General features: G+C 42.3%; 1 protein-coding gene across 1 annotated transcript in view; it reads right to left on the reverse strand.

The window, feature by feature from the left end:
- Positions 1-20,194, reverse strand: part of PDE1C (phosphodiesterase 1C) — a 476,086-nt gene that overhangs the window by 371,771 nt on the left and 84,121 nt on the right. Inside the window, exon 3 of the mRNA XM_047095238.1 lies at positions 12,414-12,585. Coding sequence (XP_046951194.1) covers positions 12,414-12,585 — 172 coding nt within the window. The remainder of the gene's footprint in view (positions 1-12,413; positions 12,586-20,194) is intronic.

Here is a 20,194-nt window from a genome sequence, read left to right on the forward strand (position 1 = left end):
GTATCTCATGAGGAAAAGAATATATAATCCCATTAAAGAGATGAAAAAACTGAGCCTCAATTTAGACTGCATGTTCAAGGTCACACAGCAGGCAAGGAGTGAAGCTGAGTTAAAACCAGAGCTCAAACATTCTCACTATACCTCACTGATAAGATACAGGCAACTCTTTGGACCGGTGGTTGTCACGGTCATCAGACACCGGCCAGCAGGAGCAGGAAGCAGAGAGTAGTGTGTTATGGCAGGAGGAGATAAGGAGAAGAGAATTGGAGACCCTGCTTAAAGTCCAGATAATATGGAACTCCTTTCTCTGGCTAAGTAATACCTTTCCAACCTACTGCACATGACTCTCTCCACTCTGCAATTCCCCATAATTCTTGTGGCACCAACAGGTTCAAGTAAAGAAAGACATTGCCTGCCACCATATCATAGGACCCCAAGAGGCTCTACTAATGGGGTAGGGGTTTAGACTCTGGATTTTCTGATACACATCTTCATATTCCAGGTGAAGCTAATTTCTGCCCATTAGAGTCAACGCATTTGAGACTGCAAGACCACTCATACCACCTCTCTGCTTAGCCTTTGTGGTTTTCCTCTCATAGTTAAATCCCGGGCTCCAGGTGTGATGAAGACACAATGGCTTATAAAACATTGAGTGAAAGGAGAATCCAGAGTCTGTATTGATACTAAAATCTAGACAGAGATGGAGAAAGGGAAGGGAAGGGAAGGGAGAGCTCTTGTCCATAGTCAAAGGTCATTCCATCGGTGGAGCAGGGATGACAGAGTTGGAAATCACCATTAACTCAGGCAAGAATCACAAAGTGGTGCTAAAACCACTGCATAAATGTTTATTAGCAAAAAGGCTACACTACATAGTCTCAAAGTATCTTCCCACAGATAACCTATTACTTACACAAAGGGAAAGGTAACTTTACAGTGGAGAAATGGGGGAACAACCTCAACAAAATGCTCAAGATTAACATCACCAGTAACGGAAGCAATAGGCAATCTTTTCCCCTACTGCTGCCCTGAGAAGGACACAGTATCACTTATGTAGTATTCTTGTCAACGCGAATAAACTGAAGCAAAACACAAGGCAATGATCAGGCAATCCCTAACTGAGGATCATTCTACAAAACAAAACACATGACCTGTTTGCTTCAAAATGTTAATGTCATGAAAGACAAAGAAAGGCTGAGAAACTGCTTCAAATTAAAGGAGATAAATGAGACATAACAATTCAATGTAACGTGTGCTTCAGGAATGGGTCCTGGGCCAGAAGGAAAGATTGCCATAAAAGACATTATGGGAACATTTGGCGAAATTAGAATATCGGCTGTATATAGTAGTATATAGTAATCATATTATATTAATATTAAGCTTCCTGAGTTTGAGAATTCTACTGTCGCCATGTAAGAAAAAGGTTTCTTCCAAAGAAACTCAAACTGAAACTGAAAGGTCATGATGTCCACAACTTAGGGTCAAGAAATTCAGAAAAAAAGATAGATTCTGATATGAAATGGGATGGGATGGGATGGGATGGGATGGGATGGGATGGGATGGGATGGGATGGGATGGGATGGCATGGGATGGGATGGCATGGGATGGCATGGCATGGGATGGCATGGGATGGCATGGGATGAGATGAGATGAGATGAGATGAGATGAGATGAGATGAGATGAGACGAGACGAGATAAACATTTGATAGCAAGTAAGCAAATGTGACTCCAGGTAGAGGTTTGACAGTTGTTCATTTTACTAGTCTTACAAATTTCTTGGAGGTATAAAATTTGTCAAAATCACCTTTTTTAAAACAAATGCAAAGACATTTCTTAAATACAGGGACCTGTAAGTTGACTTAGAGTTAGACAAGATAAACTTGGTCAGTGCTACCCTTGGAAACTTAACCATGGAAACTCAACCCTGACATAGCCAGTCAGTCAAGGATAGAATAAGTGGTCCAACATTGAAGAAACACATAATTTAACAAGTATAATCCAACCCCCCTTCATACATCTTTCTCTAATTCTAAATCTGGACCATTTTCCAAGAATGAAAATGATGAACAGATCAAAGTTTGGGATCCATAATCCAAGACTGTTGTTTGATTCACATCTTCCTGCTTTTGACTTTGCAGACAGGGTTCAAGTCATGCTCTTGGGCAGTTTGCAATGTGCCTGCCTCCAAGTACTTGAGCCCCATCACCATAGCCAGAATTATCACCTCTTCCAAATGAGGACAAGCGTGTCTGCAGCTCATGTTCAAATAACAATCCTTCCCCCAGCTAAGCTAACCCCCAGGGTCTGGAGGTAATTTATTGTAGCAAATTCACTTCTGGCTGCACTTAACACTAATCAATAAATGGGGAGCAGCTAGGTTATAGATATGGGGCTGTCTATTCAATAACCATTAGCTACTACTGCATTTAGAAGTAATAAATTAAAAAAAAAAAAAGGTCTCTGTTCCAAAGCATGTGGAAAAACATATTTTCACAGGTTTCTTCCCCAAATTGCCCATGTACCTCCTCCAGGCACCATAGGTGCTCAGACCCCATGCTACTCTCTATCTCCATTATTGCGCCTCTGCTGAAGGCCAGAAACCTTCGTTTTGATGCTCTGTGTATAGGGGACTGAGGCATGGAAATATAATTCCTAGTTTTGTAACTTAATGAAAAATGTAGTCTCTTTCTGCGTCTCCAGAGATTTTACAAGATCCAAAGATCTTTGCCTATGGAATAAAACTGAACCTTACTCCCTCAGTAACAAGGCCCTACCATATTTGGTCCCAGCTTTACCTTTCCAACACTGCCTCCCTTTCACAAGCCTCAGACACAAATCCAGCAGCTCCTCCAACACTAGCCATGTCTTCCTGCCTCCCGACCTTGGCTCGCACTGTTCTTTTTGCTTCCCTTTTATGTCCACCATAAATGGGTGGTCCAGGGTGGCCCATATCATGGTTACACCAAGCGCTATTCATCATATTCATCAATCCATGTGGATTCCAGGAGGGCGGAGCATGCACTGGTCTAGTTCACTCCATGTGACTCCAGTGCATGGCACAGGATGTGACTGAAGGGTGGGCACTTGAATGGGAAAAGACAGCATCCGGCATTACAGAGATTCTAATAAGAAAGAAACTGCCCTAATTAGCAAAGTCAAAAACCCTGCCCTAATGCTGGGAACAAAATGGGAACAAAATTTTCTATAGAGTAAAACACAGGGTCACAATTATCGTGAGGTTGATAACGTAACCAGGAACCCTGCACTGCAAAGGGCAGGGACCAATAACCAATCAAAGGATATCACAGTTTGCATCATCACTGGACACAGTTTTAAAGGGCTTTTATTTTTCTTCAGGTACTTTAATCTGACTGTAAAAAAACAAATGCAGTAAAGTCATTCATCACTGAAAGTTTATAAGGAATAACATATGGTGCTTTTGAGAAATTTCCCAGTGCAGGGTCCCATATCAGTTAGCCAATCTATCTCTTTACCTCACCTACTATTAAGACTTAGCCCAAAGCCTGGAACTGGGGAGATGAAGGATATAATGCAGGAGAAGTGGAAAGCCAGGGTCCAGCTTTTCTGGCTCAGAGAATTATAGGGAGAAGGGAAACTGGGGCAGAAGAGGCACAGGGGTGAGATCTGTATGTCTTTTTCTCTCTCTAGAAGGACATCTACCCACAAACCAGAGGGTCCACATCCAAGTACACTCAGTGGCCAGTAATGCTAGGTAGTGGGAGGCTAGGTTTATCTTTCCCAAGTTGTCTATCAGGTTCTGAGAGGTTTGACCAGGCCCCAGATGCTCCCACGAGCTCCTGGGGCCAGACCTCAGAAATGACCTGAGACTGTGATGAAGAGTTGGCCAGTGGGGCCGACATGGGGACAAAGTAGCCAAGGGCGGAAGGCTGGACCAACTGATTCAGAACCATATTAAATTTTTTAAATATTTTTTAATGTTTATTTAATTTTAAGAGAGAGAGACAGACAGACAGACAGACCACAAGCAGGGGAGGGGCAGAGAAAGAGGGAGACACAGAATCTGAAGCAGGCTCCAGGCTCTGAGCTGTTAGCACAGGGCCCAACGCGGGGCTCAAACTCACAAACCATTAGATCATGACCTGAGCCAAAGTCAGACACTTAACCAGTTGAGGCACCCAAGCGCCCCCAGAACCATAACAGAATCACAACCAGACCTCAATAGATCCAAAGCTCTGCCAGGGGAGGGGTGGGGGTGGGGAGGCCTTCCTTCACTTAAGATAAAACATCAGGGGGGGCGCCTGGGTGGCGCAGTCGGTTAAGCGTCCGACTTCAGCCAGGTCACGATCTCGCGGTCCGGGAGTTCGAGCCCCGCATCAGGCTCTGGGCTGATGGCTCAGAGCCTGGAGCCTGTTTCCGATTCTGTGTCTCCCTCTCTCTCTGCCCCTCCCCCGTTCATGCTCTGTCTCTCTCTGTCCCAAAAATAAATAAACGTTGAAAAAAAAAAATTTAAAAACATCAGGGATTCCCTGCATACTTGAGGTCTCTGTGTGGCCTAGGGCAGAAGTTCCTGTTGTTAGTCAGGAGGCACAAAAGGTTGATCCACACATCACACTGGCAGGGAAATTTAGATAGAGGTTCCAAGAGTGTCCCAGCCCTCCTCCCCCACATGACAGTACTGAAGCTACTTGACCCTCCCTGTAGGGTTATTCTAGGATGAATCACTTACACTCTGCGTACAATGTTCTTCTGGGAGTTATTCTGAGGGATGTACACTGAGGTGCTGAGGATACCTCAGATAAGGTCCATTCCTGTGGCTGGAAAGATGGATTCTCCAAAAGCCCAGTAAGAACATGTCAGGTCTGAAGAAGGATGCACTCTCTAGGGAAACTCAGCCCTAGGGACAAGTCCACTGGCTGGAAACTGGAGTGTGTCCATAAGCAAATCATCTGTACAATGTTCAACATTTTTGAACAGCTGTATTTTGGATATGATTTAAAATTCTCCCCTCTTACATTGTAGTTTCTGTAGTGGATCCAAATGTTTCAGCAAAGTCTCTTATAGGCAATGAAAGTACAAGATACTAAAGGAAATTGTGGCCTGTCCCATATTTACCCCAGCGTTAGCGCCCACGGGGAAGGTACAACATCAACTACAAAACGTAAAATCAAATAGAGAGAGACTGGCCCAGGCTTTCTAGGCCAGTAGCCTTGGAGCTGTGCCCACAGCACAGAGCCAGCAGTGATCAGCCCGCAGAGGATCACAGTGAGATGGGAGACTGTGTTAGCCCAGGTCTTCTCTGAGAGGCAGTTACCAAGACATGCAAGAAATCTATCAGCGGGAACATCTGTAAGAGAAAATGGGGAAGAAACCGGAGAGGCTGGGAGAGTAGGGATACAGGTCTGACAACCAGTGAAGGAGAGAAGGAAGGAATATTGAGTGGAAGTATCTTAGACCACAGTGCAGTTCCAAAGAAAGTTCAGCAAAGCCATCATGGAGTCTTCAAGCCAATGTCAGCATTAGAGAAGTCCCATGTCTTCCAGGAATGGCCAGTCTTAGCATCTCTGATGCTCTCAGTCACTGGCTGGGAGAACACATGGTAAACACAGCATCAGCCATCACCAAAACAAATTTCTCACACAGAACATGGAGCCTTGGGTCAAGTATACTTCCTGTGGTTGGAGATGTGAAAGGTGCATGGCTGCCATAAGGATAAATCTCCTCTTCTCCAAAATACCAGGGAAGGACCAAGAATAATGCAAGAAAAATAGTGTCTGTATGATACATCCTTTGTCAGTTTCTAACACTAAAAACTCTGTCCATAAAAACTTACTTACAAAAAGAAGCCTAAATATTTCCCTTATGGGAAGCCAACTTTGCAATACAAACTCCTCTGAGTTATAAAAAAAAAAAAAAAAAACTCAGAATTAATTCTTTCATTTTCCCCTTAGCAAACTTGAGGAAGACTCTGCAATTTGGATTAGCAAAGACCAGAAGGGGAAAATGTCAACTCCAGGGAGGCAGCACTAAGTCAGGGAAGTAGGTGTCCCCAAAAGTCCCAGTGGGTGACCAACATACGGTGATAGAGAAAGATGTGTGACCAGACTTCTCACAAGCTAATTGGGAATTTTAACCCATGACTCATCCCGGGGTGGGGTCCGAAGCGGCAGGGGCCGCCACCCCACACCATGCCCTGTCATCAGCCAGATTGCACATTTCCTGAAAGTAATCAAGTCAGAAACTGGCTTCTTGGCAGTAGCCCCTGGTGGAAAAATGACTGCCAAAAACAAAAATGAGGATGAGTTCAACGATTTAATTCTGCATGGAAAACACAATCCGTTAAATGGGATCTGACAAGGCCTTAATCTCATCCATAGCTGAGGGCGTTGGCTCAATGCAGTTCTGCTCTCTGCAACATATTCTTAGTAAGCTATGTATAGAATCATGAACACTTTTGCCAAAGCCCAAATAAGTCCATTCTAAGTGGGAAGAGAGGCGTATCAAGCCCCCAATGGTTCTCTGGGGATTTAGCATGCTATTCTTCCAAATGCAAAATTATCAAAGCTTGGTAACTCAACCCATGTTGAAAGTCACACAGTTCAAGGTAAGTAACAAAAATGGCCAATGCACTGGATGGCTTCAGAATCTCTGCTAGTGTCTAAGGAGGTCAGGTCAGGACAGCCTTACTCATAAGGCACCCATGGGGCTCCTATTCCCACCCTGGGGTTCATTGCACAACCCAGTCACATAAGAAGGGGTCAAGGTGTGGAGGATCAATCCACTCCTAAACAGGTTTTTGGAAACTGGAAGAGAAGGAATTAAGGGCTGTCACATTCATTAGCTCTCTTAATCCTAGCAACAGTCCTATGTTGTTATTTTGGTTTCCATTTGTAAAATGAGGAAACTGAGATTCAAAACCATGACTCAAACCACATAGGTTAGAAGAGCATTTGCAAACTCATACCTGTAGTATTCCAAAGCCTATGGCTTTCTACTCAGAGGGTGGTCCTCAGACCATGACATCTCTTGAGAGTTTGTTTGAAATGCAGATTCCCAGGTTGCAACACAGACTTACTGAATCTGGATCTGAATTTAATAGGATCCCCAAAAGAATTCATTCATAAAGTATGAGAAACACTGCCTTTAAAGCAGTCCTATCCAAAAGCATGGGTGGATTAAAAACATAAATTTGAACGAGAAAAAGGATTTAGTACAAAAGAACAGGGTAGGTCTCACAGGAGAAGCATCAAACTATATATCCAAATTGCCACATCCAAATTAGCAGAGCCAATGATGCTATCTTATTCACCAACAACAAACCCAGAAGCCAAGGTGATGTGGCAGTAGTAGAACGTGGTGGAGAGGTCATAGCTTTGGAGTCAGGTGGACTGAGCTGAAATTTCTAGCTCTGCCACCTGCTGAGTGACTTTGGGTAAGCTGTTTGATCTCTCTGAACCTGTTTCCTGACCTGTACCACTGGGATTACAATACTCACTTGTAACCTTGGGAGATTAAATGAGCAAATGAATGTACAGTTCCCGGCCATAGCAGATGCTCAATAAACATCAGTTTCTTTGCCTCCCAGTGCAATCTGGACTGGGCCTCACCTTTGCAAATGTGCACACTAGAGGCTGGGGACAGAGAAGGCTCCCAGCAGCCAGTTCTTTCCTGTTCTCTGGGTCCTCAGGTGGCAGGTACTGAGTCCTATCACTAATCAGACTAGCTGGGCTTGTCCGTCTTCCTCAAGCGCCAGATTCAGCTTTCTCTCTCACCTCTTTTAAGAAAAACCTGAGCAGAACAGGCTCAAAGAGACAGGTCATGAAGAAGAAGGAAATCAGGCATCTCTGTATAATTCCCAGGAGTATCTATTTTCCAGACACTGAAGCTTTTTTTCCTTAGTTATGTTCCCACATTTTTCTTTTCAAAAGTCTCTGGTCTTGAAAGCAGAATTTTCATGCCAGAGGCTTAGCAAATTTTCAGAACCCACGGGGTCTGCACCTGGAGCCACAACACCCAACCTGATCCTATTTACTCTGTGTGTTTATGCTCAAATGCACGTAAGGTTTCCAGTGAGAGCTGAGTAGGAATAGGAGATTAGCACTTCCAGAGCACATTCTGGGTGCCAGATACTGGGCTTGTCTCTCTCATTTATATTAGCTCCTTTAAACCCTCCCTCCAACCCCAGGAAGTAGGCATCTTTATCCTTATTTCAAAGATGAAGAAACTGAGACCAGATTAGATAAATGACCTGCTCAAATTAACACAGCAAAATATTTCTGAGCTCCAGGGATTATTCAATATCATATGGTCCAGTGATTCTCTAACTGTGGTCCCTGGACCAGCAGCATTGGCACCACCTTGTTAGAAAGGTATATCCTAGGACCCCACCCAGACCTGGGGATGAGCCCAACAATCTGTTTCCATAACCCTCTAAGTAACTGTAATGCATACCCATGTTTGAGATCCACTGTTCTTGTCTACCCTCAGATGTGACAGTTAAGAGAACAGACACTCAAAGAGATGATGCAATTTGCCTTGGTAACAGAATCCAGACTAAAGCCCAGGACAGTCACTTTCAGAAGTTGAATTTTCCTAACTGGGTACCTTACAATGTCCTTTCCATGAGGAGTAAAGACTAAAGTCCATAGTAAAACAGCACAAAACTATGCTATCTTCCGGCGATATTGGCTGGAATTTGAAAGTGCACAAAAATGAGGAGACCCTTCCCTCCATGCACTGCTATCTTTCCCTTGAGACTCTGCTGAACCACATGCTCTGAGACATGGAACATCCACGTCATCACCGCTGCCCAGCCAAGAGGAGGACTAGAGGGGAGAGTGTCATGGAACGTATTCAGGATGGAGACGGCATTTACACACACCTCAGCCATCAACTTATAAGCCTTGGAGGAAAGAGGCCATGCCTCTCATTTTCTAGAATCCTTATTTCTAAATCTGTGTGCAAATTCTCACTTTCTGCTACACCCTCTCACATTATTGCTGACATAAACAGACAGTGTTGACCACCAGTGGAAGTCATTTGGAAGGGGAGCTATTCTGAAGCCCCATGTGCATCACAGGCATGCTTTTTTATGTGCGTTTATACGTGATATATTTACTTGGGGTGGGATTCCAGGGGCTGATAAAGACTAGGTAGGATCTAAAGTCTACCCAAGCTACCCCTTGTTTCTGCCATTGGTGACCACCAATTGACAAGCAATTGTCCTTATGAGTTTGTATTTGAATTTAATCAGAACTATGGGCACTACCTCTCTGGGCCAGTTTCTCTATTTCTAAAATGGGCATCATCTTTGGGTGGTTAGGCCCATGCCTGGCAACATAATCCTATTGTTATTGTTGTTGTAACAGGGAGCCTAGGGGGAGTTTTAAACATACAAATTTCTGCAACTTTTTTGAAAAACACCTACCTTGGGGCGCCTGGGTGGCGCAGTCGGTTAAGCGTCCGACTTCAGCCAGGTCACGATCTCGCGGTCCGTGGGTTCGAGCCCCGCGTCGGGCTCTGGGCTGATGGCTCAGAGCCTGGAGCCTGTTTCCGATTCTGTGTCTCCCTCTCTCTCTGCCCCTCCCCCGTTCATGCTCTGTCTCTCTCTGTCCCAAAAATAAATAAACGTTGAAAAAAAAAAAAGAAAAGAAAAACACCTACCATTCATAAACGTATGAACACTTCCTACCTTATTTCTTTGGAAATAGAGACTGAAATTTACCTTTAGGGCAGACTGTCCCTTTAATCTAAAAGGAATTACGTGAATGGAAATATTATGCAAATACAAAACAAGCATACACTCTTTGTCCTGGGAGTGGCTTGTATGCAATCATCTCCACATACTTGCAAAGAACTAGAAACGATTTCTAGGGAAAGTGATATGAAGCATCTATCTGATCCCTCCCTTTTGAGGATCCACATCATTAGAATATGTCTGAGACATTGTGGTAGTGCTGAAGCCGGGTGTCAGGAAAGAACGAAAGAAGCCAGCCAGAGGAGGTATCACAAGAAAGAGGAGATCTGGACTGGACACCAACTTAGAACTTCACTGAGATCAGAGAGTCCACACTTAGTGTGAGACCCCATTGCCCTGGCAGGTGGCAGGAGGTAGAGCAGGCAAAGGGCTAAGTCTTTAAGCCTGTCCCTAAGCCTGGAGTCCCTGGGGACAGTCAGGGAACTGAGCCCCAAGACTAGACTTCCTAATAATTAGGCACATTGGGTTTACTGTCATTGCAGTATGGATCTTATTTGATAATAAAAGCTGATGACCATATTTCATGGCCCAGGATTCCTAATGCCCTCCAACTGTGAACAAGGAGAAAGAGAAGGGAGTAACCAAAATTGCCAAATCTTCCCAGATTTCCCAGAGTTACTAATACTGGGAAGTCAGCAATTCTCAGGGTTTTTCACTCTAGTGAAATGGCCGGTGAGGGGGAGAACACATAAGTGATATATTCCTATTGGCATTATTTAAAATCTAGCTACAACTCATCTCTTTCTTTGCAATCCAAAAAGCATATAGAAAACAAGTGGCATTATTACAAGGGTAACCTTGATTCTGCTCTAATTTATATCTTGATAAATAAACTGTTTCCACATGTTAATACTTGGCTTGTGATCACTTGTGTACAAAGAATCTCACAATGATGTGACTACCACAGCTAAGAACAATTGCATTAGAGAATATTTACCCTCTAACATTCCCACTGAAATCACTTTTCTTCAGAAGAAGAAAGGATGGTGCCAGAATAACACACGGTTGTATTAAGGAGACAAATAAATGAATAACCAATGCCAATGGATTTCTAGCTTCAATTGCTGAAGGGTTGGCATATTTACACCTGCTGTGTTTTTCTTACTGCACCAAGTGTTACAAGGAACTAAAAATAAAGCCCGACCTTAACAAACATAATTGAATTTTTTTTCTGAAACCCAGACATTGATGCATAATACAACTAGCAGATCAAATGAAGTTCATGGTCATCAATACATTTTCTCTATTGAGGAGCATTGAATGCAAAGAGAAGAGATGATGGTAATAGAGTTGGCAAGCAAATGAGATGTTCTTTTCATGAGAGTGCCTCTTTAGCTGTTCCCTGAAGAGGACAATGAACCTGATCTGGGCTAGAAGGAGTAGCTACAAGAAGACTGCATGTGAGGAGTGACTCCACCAGAGACGCTCCAAAATGAGAACACACAGCCCAAGAAAGCCATTTGCCCTCCCCTTCCCCACCAGTCATGTGCAGAGAATTGCAGGTTCATGGAAGTTATTTCTCTCTACCTGAGTGGGTTTTATTTTATGTAAAACCTCACAATGCAGTCACCAAACCCTTAGTAGGAATAAGAAAAGCATTTGCTTTGCAATTCTTGTCCCGCCACTGCATCAGTCACACTACATAAAGAAATCCAAACCCCTATTCATCACTGCTTTTCAGAGCTCATCTATAATTCAGTCGACACTAAGAACCTTCACACAATGAAACGGCTTTTACTGAGCGATTACACACATCACCTGGATGCAAAAAAGAGTACGTTTTTCATGGATGCCAAGAGTTGTCTAAGTGGTTTATGGGAGAAGAAAAGCAAGGTTTGTATGTCCTACTGGCCATGTGGAGAGGAGGAAAGCCTTATATAACGGAAAGAAAAGTGAAAGAAGTAAAATTAGGGTAACAGGGAGAAAGGAGGGGAGGAAGGCAGGATGGCAAAAAAAAAAATTAAACCTTAATTTCTGAAAACAGCACTGCTGTATATTTCAAAAGTGAGTTTGAAAGACCCATTCGGGGGGAGGAAATCACTTTTATACACCATGTCCCGTACTCAGATTGATTTTTATGTGATACAGAGGAAAGGTAAGTGCTAGAGTCGTGACGAAGTGGAGCCCAAGACAAGAAGAAAACACGAGAGGCCTCTGCAGAAGACTCGAGACCAAATGATGAACAAGAACAGAGTCAGCAGCCACCTGGGAAAACACACAAGGAAGATCTTTGCTTCCTTTCAGGAGGCAGCAGCTTTCACATCTCTTATCACTTAGAAACCCTCCCCCAGCCAGAGACTCTAAAGACACGGGGCTGAATTCATTCCCACCACATGCTTTTTCTCTGTGCACTTATCTCCATGCGTCATCCTCTTTTGAAGCAAAAGACTCATTAATCCAATTCAAATTGCCAACATCAGTAAATCCTTTGCCTCAGCATTTAAATGCCAATACCAATTAAATACCAACAGCAACTTAACTACTGATGGGATCTGCGCTACATTCAGGAAATCCAGCCAGAAGTCCAGCTAGCATTAATTCCAACACTCCTTCATCAATTCTAATTTACTCAGTGCAAAAAAATGAGGTAATTTTCTGGCCACGCCGACGATGCATCCAACTGGATTGAAATAACTCGGCAGCAAATAAGAAGGAACAGATTGATTGCAATCCACCAAACCTGAAGGATGTCTTCACCAAGGCTTCTGGGCTGTCGAGCTGAGGCAATTCATCAGCTAAGATTTCTTCTGGTGGTCGGGGGTCATGGACGATGGTTGGCCGTGGCTTTTCCTTGGCATTCCCCGTGAGCCCGTCAATGAGGGAGTTCCACAGACAGTTCTGCGACTTAGACCCTGAGGTGTGAGGGGGAAAAAGTGTGCAGTCAATTACAAACCAACAGCGTGCCCTGCCTTACCCAACTCAGGATTTTCAGAAGCAAAGCAGGGAAACTTCCCTATTTCTCATGATCTCCTACATTCAGAGGGTTCCAAGAGATATTGGTCAGGCAACTTAGGGAGTAACCAGGACTTTTTAAATTTATATGCAGAAAATAGGCTAATACCCTGAATATTTTGACCCACAGCTAAATATTAAGGATATATATCTTGTCTCATTTCAGTGGTGATCAACTCCAACTCCTAATAGAGCTATAGGTATTTACTTATATATTTATTCAGCAATTGGAAGTATACAAAGGACTACCATTCTAGAGAAGAGTAGTATGTTAAGACACAAGTCTCCCTTATGAACTCAGCTTGCCTAAAGCCCAAGTTTCAAGACTCCATTCTGTGGAGACATCCACCCCACATAGGACCCCACCTTTAGAAACCAGAACTCTAGGCAGGTTGATCTTCTAGAAGATCAAGACCCAAGAAAAACTATACTGCATGTTTACTGATACTCTACCCAACAAACACTTCAGTCATATGAGATGAATGTTAAAGGCAAACATGAAGTGGAAAGAAGTGTCACAAAATAGGGCAACCAAGGTCAGTATCAACAGGGATAAATTACATTGATATTACGTACAATTGATATGATGTGATGAAAATGGCACTTTAACTCTGTGGTCTTCTTTCCCAAAACACATAGCCCCAGTGTATTAAGCATGTTTCTAGCTTCTATAAACTTGATGCTTTAACATCTGCCCTACATCCATACATTCTTTGTTCAGGACAACTCAGTAATGTATCTGAGTCACCTTGTCTTGGCTTCCTGCCTCCTCAGCTCCCACCTCCTCCCTCCCCTCAACTCTTCAGAAGGAGTCCTTCTTCCAGGGGCATGCTTTTCAAATACAAACCAAACAAATCAGAGCCCATACCCCCAACACCTCCCCCACTGAGCTTTTGCACTCTAGACCACTATTCACTTGCCCAACTCACCCCAGCCCAGGTACCAGAAAACTAGGGACAGCCCCTATGCCCCAGAGCCCACTGAAACTATTCAAACTAGCCAATCCTAGGCCTGCTTACCCTGCCTTGCCCATGACTCCCTACAGAAACCACAATAAAGACTCTTGCTCACATTTTCCTCCACCCTAGCTCTGCCTTATTACTGGCCCCAATGCTTCTCAGCATGGCCTCCATGGTGTGACATGGACCCCCTCTTCGGAGACCTGCAGGTATTAAAAAACTATCTTTTCAATGGCAATCATCATCAGATTTGCTGGCCCTACCATGCCTAAATAACAATAAAAACCTATCCAAGTACCCAGTCTAGTCATGGGGAAAACATCAGACAAATCCCAACTGAAGGACATTCTGCAAACACCTGACCAATACTCCTCTAAACTATCGAGGTTATCAAAGAACAATGAAAGTCTGAGAAACCATCACAGTCAGGAGGAGACTAAGAAGACATGATGACTAAACACAATGTGGTGTCCTGATGGGATCATGAAACTTAAAAGGACATTAGGTAAAAACTAAGGAAATCTGAATGAAGTATGTACTTTAGTCAATAATAATTCATCACTATTATTTCATTAATTGTGACAAATGTACAATATTAATGTGAGATTAATAATAGGAGAAGACTGGCATGGGGTATACAGGAACTCCTAGTACTATCTTTGCAAATTTTCTATAAACCTAAAGCTGTTCTAAAATAAAGTTATTATAAAAATACAAATAAATAAAATACTATAAATAAATAGCTATTATAAAAGAAGTCTATGAGCAAAAATAATTTTTTAAGCGGAGCCCGATGGTATTACCATTACTATTACCCAATTACCACTGGCTTATGCCAGTTATGCTCTTCCCAAAGGAAAGAAAGTTTTTATCTTTGCACAAAGATACTACTGGGTTTCCAAGTCATGCACCCATAGAGCTGTGTCCATCCAGAAGGGGTTGGCTTTTTCTACCCAATCCATGCAGATGGAGTATCTTTATCTAATTCACACAAAGACTCTTTATGGGGCCTAAGGGGGTGTGCGTGGAGAGGTAAAAAGCACTGCCAGCTAATGCACATTCATGTGATAGGTGGGCAGAGAGTAAGTCTGTATGCACATGGGGATGTCTCCCCAAGACTCTAACCAGCTACCTGAAGCCCACAACAGAAGAAATCACCTGAAGGACAGCTTTGCCACTAAGACCAAAAGAACTTCACACAAAGGAGAGCATCTCAACAAAGATCCCTGAACCTTTACCAAGGACACAAATGGGTCAGCACAGAACTCTTCCAACAACCACAGCTATGACTGACCCCCTTAGGATGTCCCACATCCAAATTACTTTTGTATGAATCAAGAGAAAACTAAAGCACACTAGTGCCAAGAAACATATGCCTCCAACTCTCAAAATGCAGGACAGCTTTTCTGAAGTCCTAACCAAATACCTTAACAAGATCCAGTCCTATTAATGAAGGTCTGGTTCTATGTTAATAAAGGTCTGTTCTATGTTAACTAAGGTCTGGTTCTAAGAGGAAGAACAACAGCAACAGCCTGTTTTCTTAAATTTGATCTAAATGAAGGCTTTACAATAAACTCCTAGCCCATTTCCCTTCAATCTTTTATTTATTCATTCAGTATACACGTGTTTAATTCCCTCACTATGTCAGGTTCCATTCTGGGCCCTAGAAATAGAAAGATGAACCCAGAAGCAATCACAATAAATGGGCAATGCACCATAACTAAGGGCAGATGAGTACTCTAGGAGGCAGAGAAGGGCTCACCCACTCTGCTTCAGGGCCCTGGGGAAATCTACACAGAGAACATCACATCTGGTATGGTTCTAAAGCAGGAACAGACCTTCAGCAGATGAAAAACAGAGAAAAGAACATTCAGGGCAAGCAGTATGTGCAGAGGTTCAGAAGATAACAAGGTAGCTTGTGAACGCTGGAGCAAAGTGAGAGGCGATAAGGTCAAAGGCTGGTTGGACAAGTTGTAAAGTGCCTTGAATAAAATGCTAGTCATTTAGAATGTCTTTTTTTTTTAATTGCCTATAATTTTATTAGCCAAAGAAAATCACAGATGACATTTAATAGAATGTCTTCTTTAGACCAAAACACAAACAAAAAAACAAAAACAAACAAAAAAAAAAAAACTAAGGCCATATCTTTGTTTGAGAAAGGAGACCGGCACACTATGGAGTGGTGAACTTGTGAAGAATAGCATGGCCACGTGAAAAGGTCGGTGAATCCATATCATCTGTAGATGAAATAAAGTCTTACATGGACTTATGACTAATTCTTAAGTAGATAGAGATGAGATTAATAAATTACAAACTCATGTAAAGCACTAATGAATTCATAATAGGGTTTTCACCATTTTCTCAGTGAGTGAATCAGAAGGGTCAGGTGACCTAAGCTCTCTCTCCATTAGGGGAGACTGTTATTGATCTCCGCTTTAATTCCACTGTGGTCTGAGAGCAGACATTGCATGATTTCTAGTCTTTTTAATTTTTGTTAAGATGTGTTTTATGGTCCAGAATGTAGTCTAATTTGGTGAATGCTCTGTATGAGTTTGAGAAAAATGTGTATTCTGATATTGTTGGATGAAGCAATCTACAGATGTTGATTACATCCAGTTGATTGATGGTAAAGTCTTTTTTCCTTTTCAAATAAATTTTATTTCATTCATTCAAACAACATCTATATACATAAAGAGTATTATATGCATACAAGAGTTAGTATATGTTCAGGATACAGATCATTCCCAGGCCCCTTGCAATAACTTTATGGTGCATTCCCTCTCACTACCCAATCCCAGAGATCAGGAAATCCTTCTAAAGATTTATGATGATACTTTGGAAAAAATATTTCCAGATATTTTTCCACATTAGCACCTAAACAACTATCCATTCATAAGGATCATTACTATTAAAATTGATTTGTGATAAAAACTTTAGAGAGTAAAAAAAAAAACCTTATAGCAACTTTTTGATTAAAAAAACTTTGTGTTTATTTCTGAGGGGAGGTTTCAGATTTTTATTAGATCTTCACCGGGTCCATAATGCAATACAAAAAGATATATACCGGGGCACCTGGGTGGCTCAGTCGGTTAAGCGGCCGACCTCAGCTCAGGTCATGATCTCGCAGTCTGTGAGTTCGAGCCCCACGTCAGGCTCTGTGCTGACAGCTCAGAGCCTGGAGCCTGTTTCAGATACTGTGTCTCCCTCTCTCTCTGACCCTCCCCCTGTTCATGGTCTGTCTCTCTCTGTCTCAAAAATAAATAAATGTTTGGGGCGCCTGGGTGGCTCAGTCGGTTAAGCGTCCGACTTCAGCCAGGTCACGATCTCGTGGTCCGTGAGTTCGAGCCCCGCGTCAGGCTCTAGGCTGATGGCTCGGAGCCTGGAGCCTGTTTCCAATTCTGTGTCTCCCTCTCTCTCTGCCCCTCCCCCGTTCATGCTCTGTCTCTCTCTGTCCCAAAAATAAATAAACATTGAAAAAAAAAATTTAAAAATAAATAAATGTTTAAAAAAAATTTTTTTAACAAAAAGATATATACCTCTGATTCAGAGACAGATTTTCCATTCCACTAGATTGATGCTGTAGTGAATTCAACTATGTCCTTACTGATTTTCTGCCTGCTAAATCCATCCATTTATGAGAAGGGTGTTAGAGTCTCAACCTGTGATAGTGAATTCATTCTATTTCTTTTTGAAGTTCTATTAGTTTTTGCCTCACATAGTTTGACACTCTGTCATGTTAGGCACATACACATTAAGGACTGTTAGGTCTTCTTGGAGAATTGACCCCTATTTCATTATGCAATTCCCTCTTATCCCTGATAATTTTCCTTGTTAGAAGTCTGCTCTGTTTGATGTTAATGTAACTATTCCTACCTGCTATGGATTAGTACTAGTATGGTGTATTCTTCTCCATCAATTTACTTTTAATCTATATGAGTTTTTATATTTAAAATGGGTTTCTTGTAGGCAATTATAGTTGGGTCTTGTTTTCTGATCCACTCTGACAATCTCTCCTTTAATTGGTGCATTTAGACCCTTGATATTCAAATGATTATTGACACAACTGGATTAATATCTACCACATTCATCACTGTTTTCTATTTTTGCTTTTGTTTTTTGTTCCTATATCTGTCTTCCCTTGTTTTTCTGCCTTGTGTCATTTGAACTGGGTATCTTACACGATTCTATTTTCTCTCTTTCTTAGCATATTGGTTTTAGTTCTTTTTTTAAATTTCTTAATAAAGTCACCCTAGAGTTCACAACATACATTTACAGCTAATTCAAGTCCACTTTCATATACCACTTCAAGTCCAGGGTGAGTACCTTATAATAACAAAATAATCCTAATTCCTCCCTCCTGTCCCTTGTATAATTGCTGTCAGAGATCTTCAGAGGAGCTGTGCGTGATACTCAGAATTATCCTCCTGAGGAATGGAAGAAGGGAATATTTATATGCAAGTTCTCATCCCGGGGACGAGAACCCCACAGGGTATTATAATTATAACCCCATAGGGTATTAATTCTCTAGGCTTTCTGGGTCCACTATGCATGACTGTGGGACATCATCAGAGAATCCCGACATAAATCCAGAGAATCAATTAGGCTAGAGCTTAGAAAGTGGGCCAAGAGGATGTGAAGCTGGGCTCAAGAGGTACTTAATACACAGAGTTCCCACACGGTTTTAGCATCCTAGAAAATACAGCCTGAATCCCCATCTGCTACTCATTCCTGCCTTAGAAGGGTCACAACGGCCCTTTACCATGGCTCTTCCCAAGGCAATGTGATATGGGCCTTTTGGAGTTGAACTCTGAGAGCAGGAAAGAACACTTCCTCTGATTCTCCACAAATGTGGGCAGAGCACTCTCCAGGGATACTGGAAGGGTCTGCTCTGACAAAATGAAAAATAAAAATTCCCCTGCTCTGATTTATTTTAAGCTGATTTTGAAAGCATGAAATGTTTCTGACTAAATACAGGCAAAAATATGGAAACAGATAGAGTCACACAGGTCTCTCTCAATAATATCAAAAACCCCATGAGGGAAATCAGAGATAAACTAAGCCTTCAGGATACCAAAAATAACGTGGCTCAGGTGCAGGAGATGAGCAACTCCACTCAGCCCACTCAGTGTCATCTGCTTCTGCCCACTCCCCTCCCCTCCCCACCCCTGCTTTCCTGTCTCCTTTGACTTGTTTCTGACTCTCATTTGAAGCTTATTACATTCTCCTTTTCTGTTATTTCCCCTCTGTCCCTGTGATAAATCCTCTCCCTTCTCCTCACAAAGACAACTTCTCACATACCCCATGAACCCTCCAGATTGATTATAAATCTTCCAGACTCATAAACTCTGGTAGCAGCATCTGTACCACTGAGTTTATCAAGACAACAAGTCCTCAGATTCAGATGTAACAAACATTTGTTCGGTGGTTGCTATGTGCTGGATGTTATTAAGATGTTATTAACCGTCAAATCAACCCTTCAAACTAAATACTATTAAAATACTATCGAATGCTCGGGCATTAAGACTCCAAGAGATCAAATAACCTAGATCACAGAGTTAGAAAACAACAGACTGCTTTGACCCAAAATTCTCACTCCCCTAATCCAGGCCTCCAGGTGATATATCACACTGTTTATATTTTATTTATGAGTAAATAAACATACACATAATGTAGCTCAAGCAGAATGCTCCACACTTGTTATTATGAAACAAACATTCTTTTACATAAGAAATAAGATACACCGTATCTGCAACTGGGGAGAGCCTTGATCTTGTTAAGTCTCTTGCAGGAAGCAGTTTGCAGCTTCCTTTAAAGAAGGAAGTTCAGGGGGTGCCTGGGTGGCTCAGTCAGTTCAGCGTCCAACTTCGGCACAGGTCATGATCTCGCGGTTCATGGGTTGGGCTCTGTGCTGACAGCTCGGAGCCTGGAGCCTGGAGCCTGCTTCGGATTCTGTGTCTCCCTCTCTCTCTGCCCCTCCCCTGCTCATGCTCTGTCTCTCTCTGTCTCTCAAAAATAAATAAATGTAAAAAAAAATTTTAAATTAAAAAAAAGAAGAAGAAAGTTCGGGCTGCATGGGGAGATGAATAATGCAAGGTAAGTGTAATGAGTTGAGAAAAGACTTCTTAAGAAAGAAAATGAGATGAGAAGGTTCTAAATCAGAAATAGCTACAGATTCATTCTTAAGTGTGTCTAATGGTGCCAGTCTGATAAACTGCTAGCAGGAAGAATCCAAGGTGATGTGGTGATCCTATTTAAATCTGACAAGTGACTTATCAACTGGGTTCCTGATAAAAAAAAAAAAATTGCACAAAGATTACACTGGCAAAAGGCTGAGAAATTAGAGTCTTGCAAAAGCACAGAGGAAAGAGGAAATTTAAATCTCCAAAAAGGTAAAAAAAAAAAAATTCTTAGAAAACATCAATGATTCTCAAAATATCTGTGACATGGGTTTGTAGGTATCTCCCCCTTCTGGGGAAGATAAGGGTCCTGAAGTTCCTATAGGGTAGGAAAAATGCGGCTGCAGCACAGAGGTCAGGAATGAACCTAATAA

Source organism: Lynx rufus, unplaced genomic scaffold, assembly GCF_022079265.1.
Source record: "Lynx rufus isolate CCGP_SWC_20201006 ecotype Redwood Valley unplaced genomic scaffold, mLynRuf1.p SCAF_4, whole genome shotgun sequence".
In the NCBI taxonomy this organism is placed as follows: domain Eukaryota; kingdom Metazoa; phylum Chordata; class Mammalia; order Carnivora; family Felidae; genus Lynx; species Lynx rufus.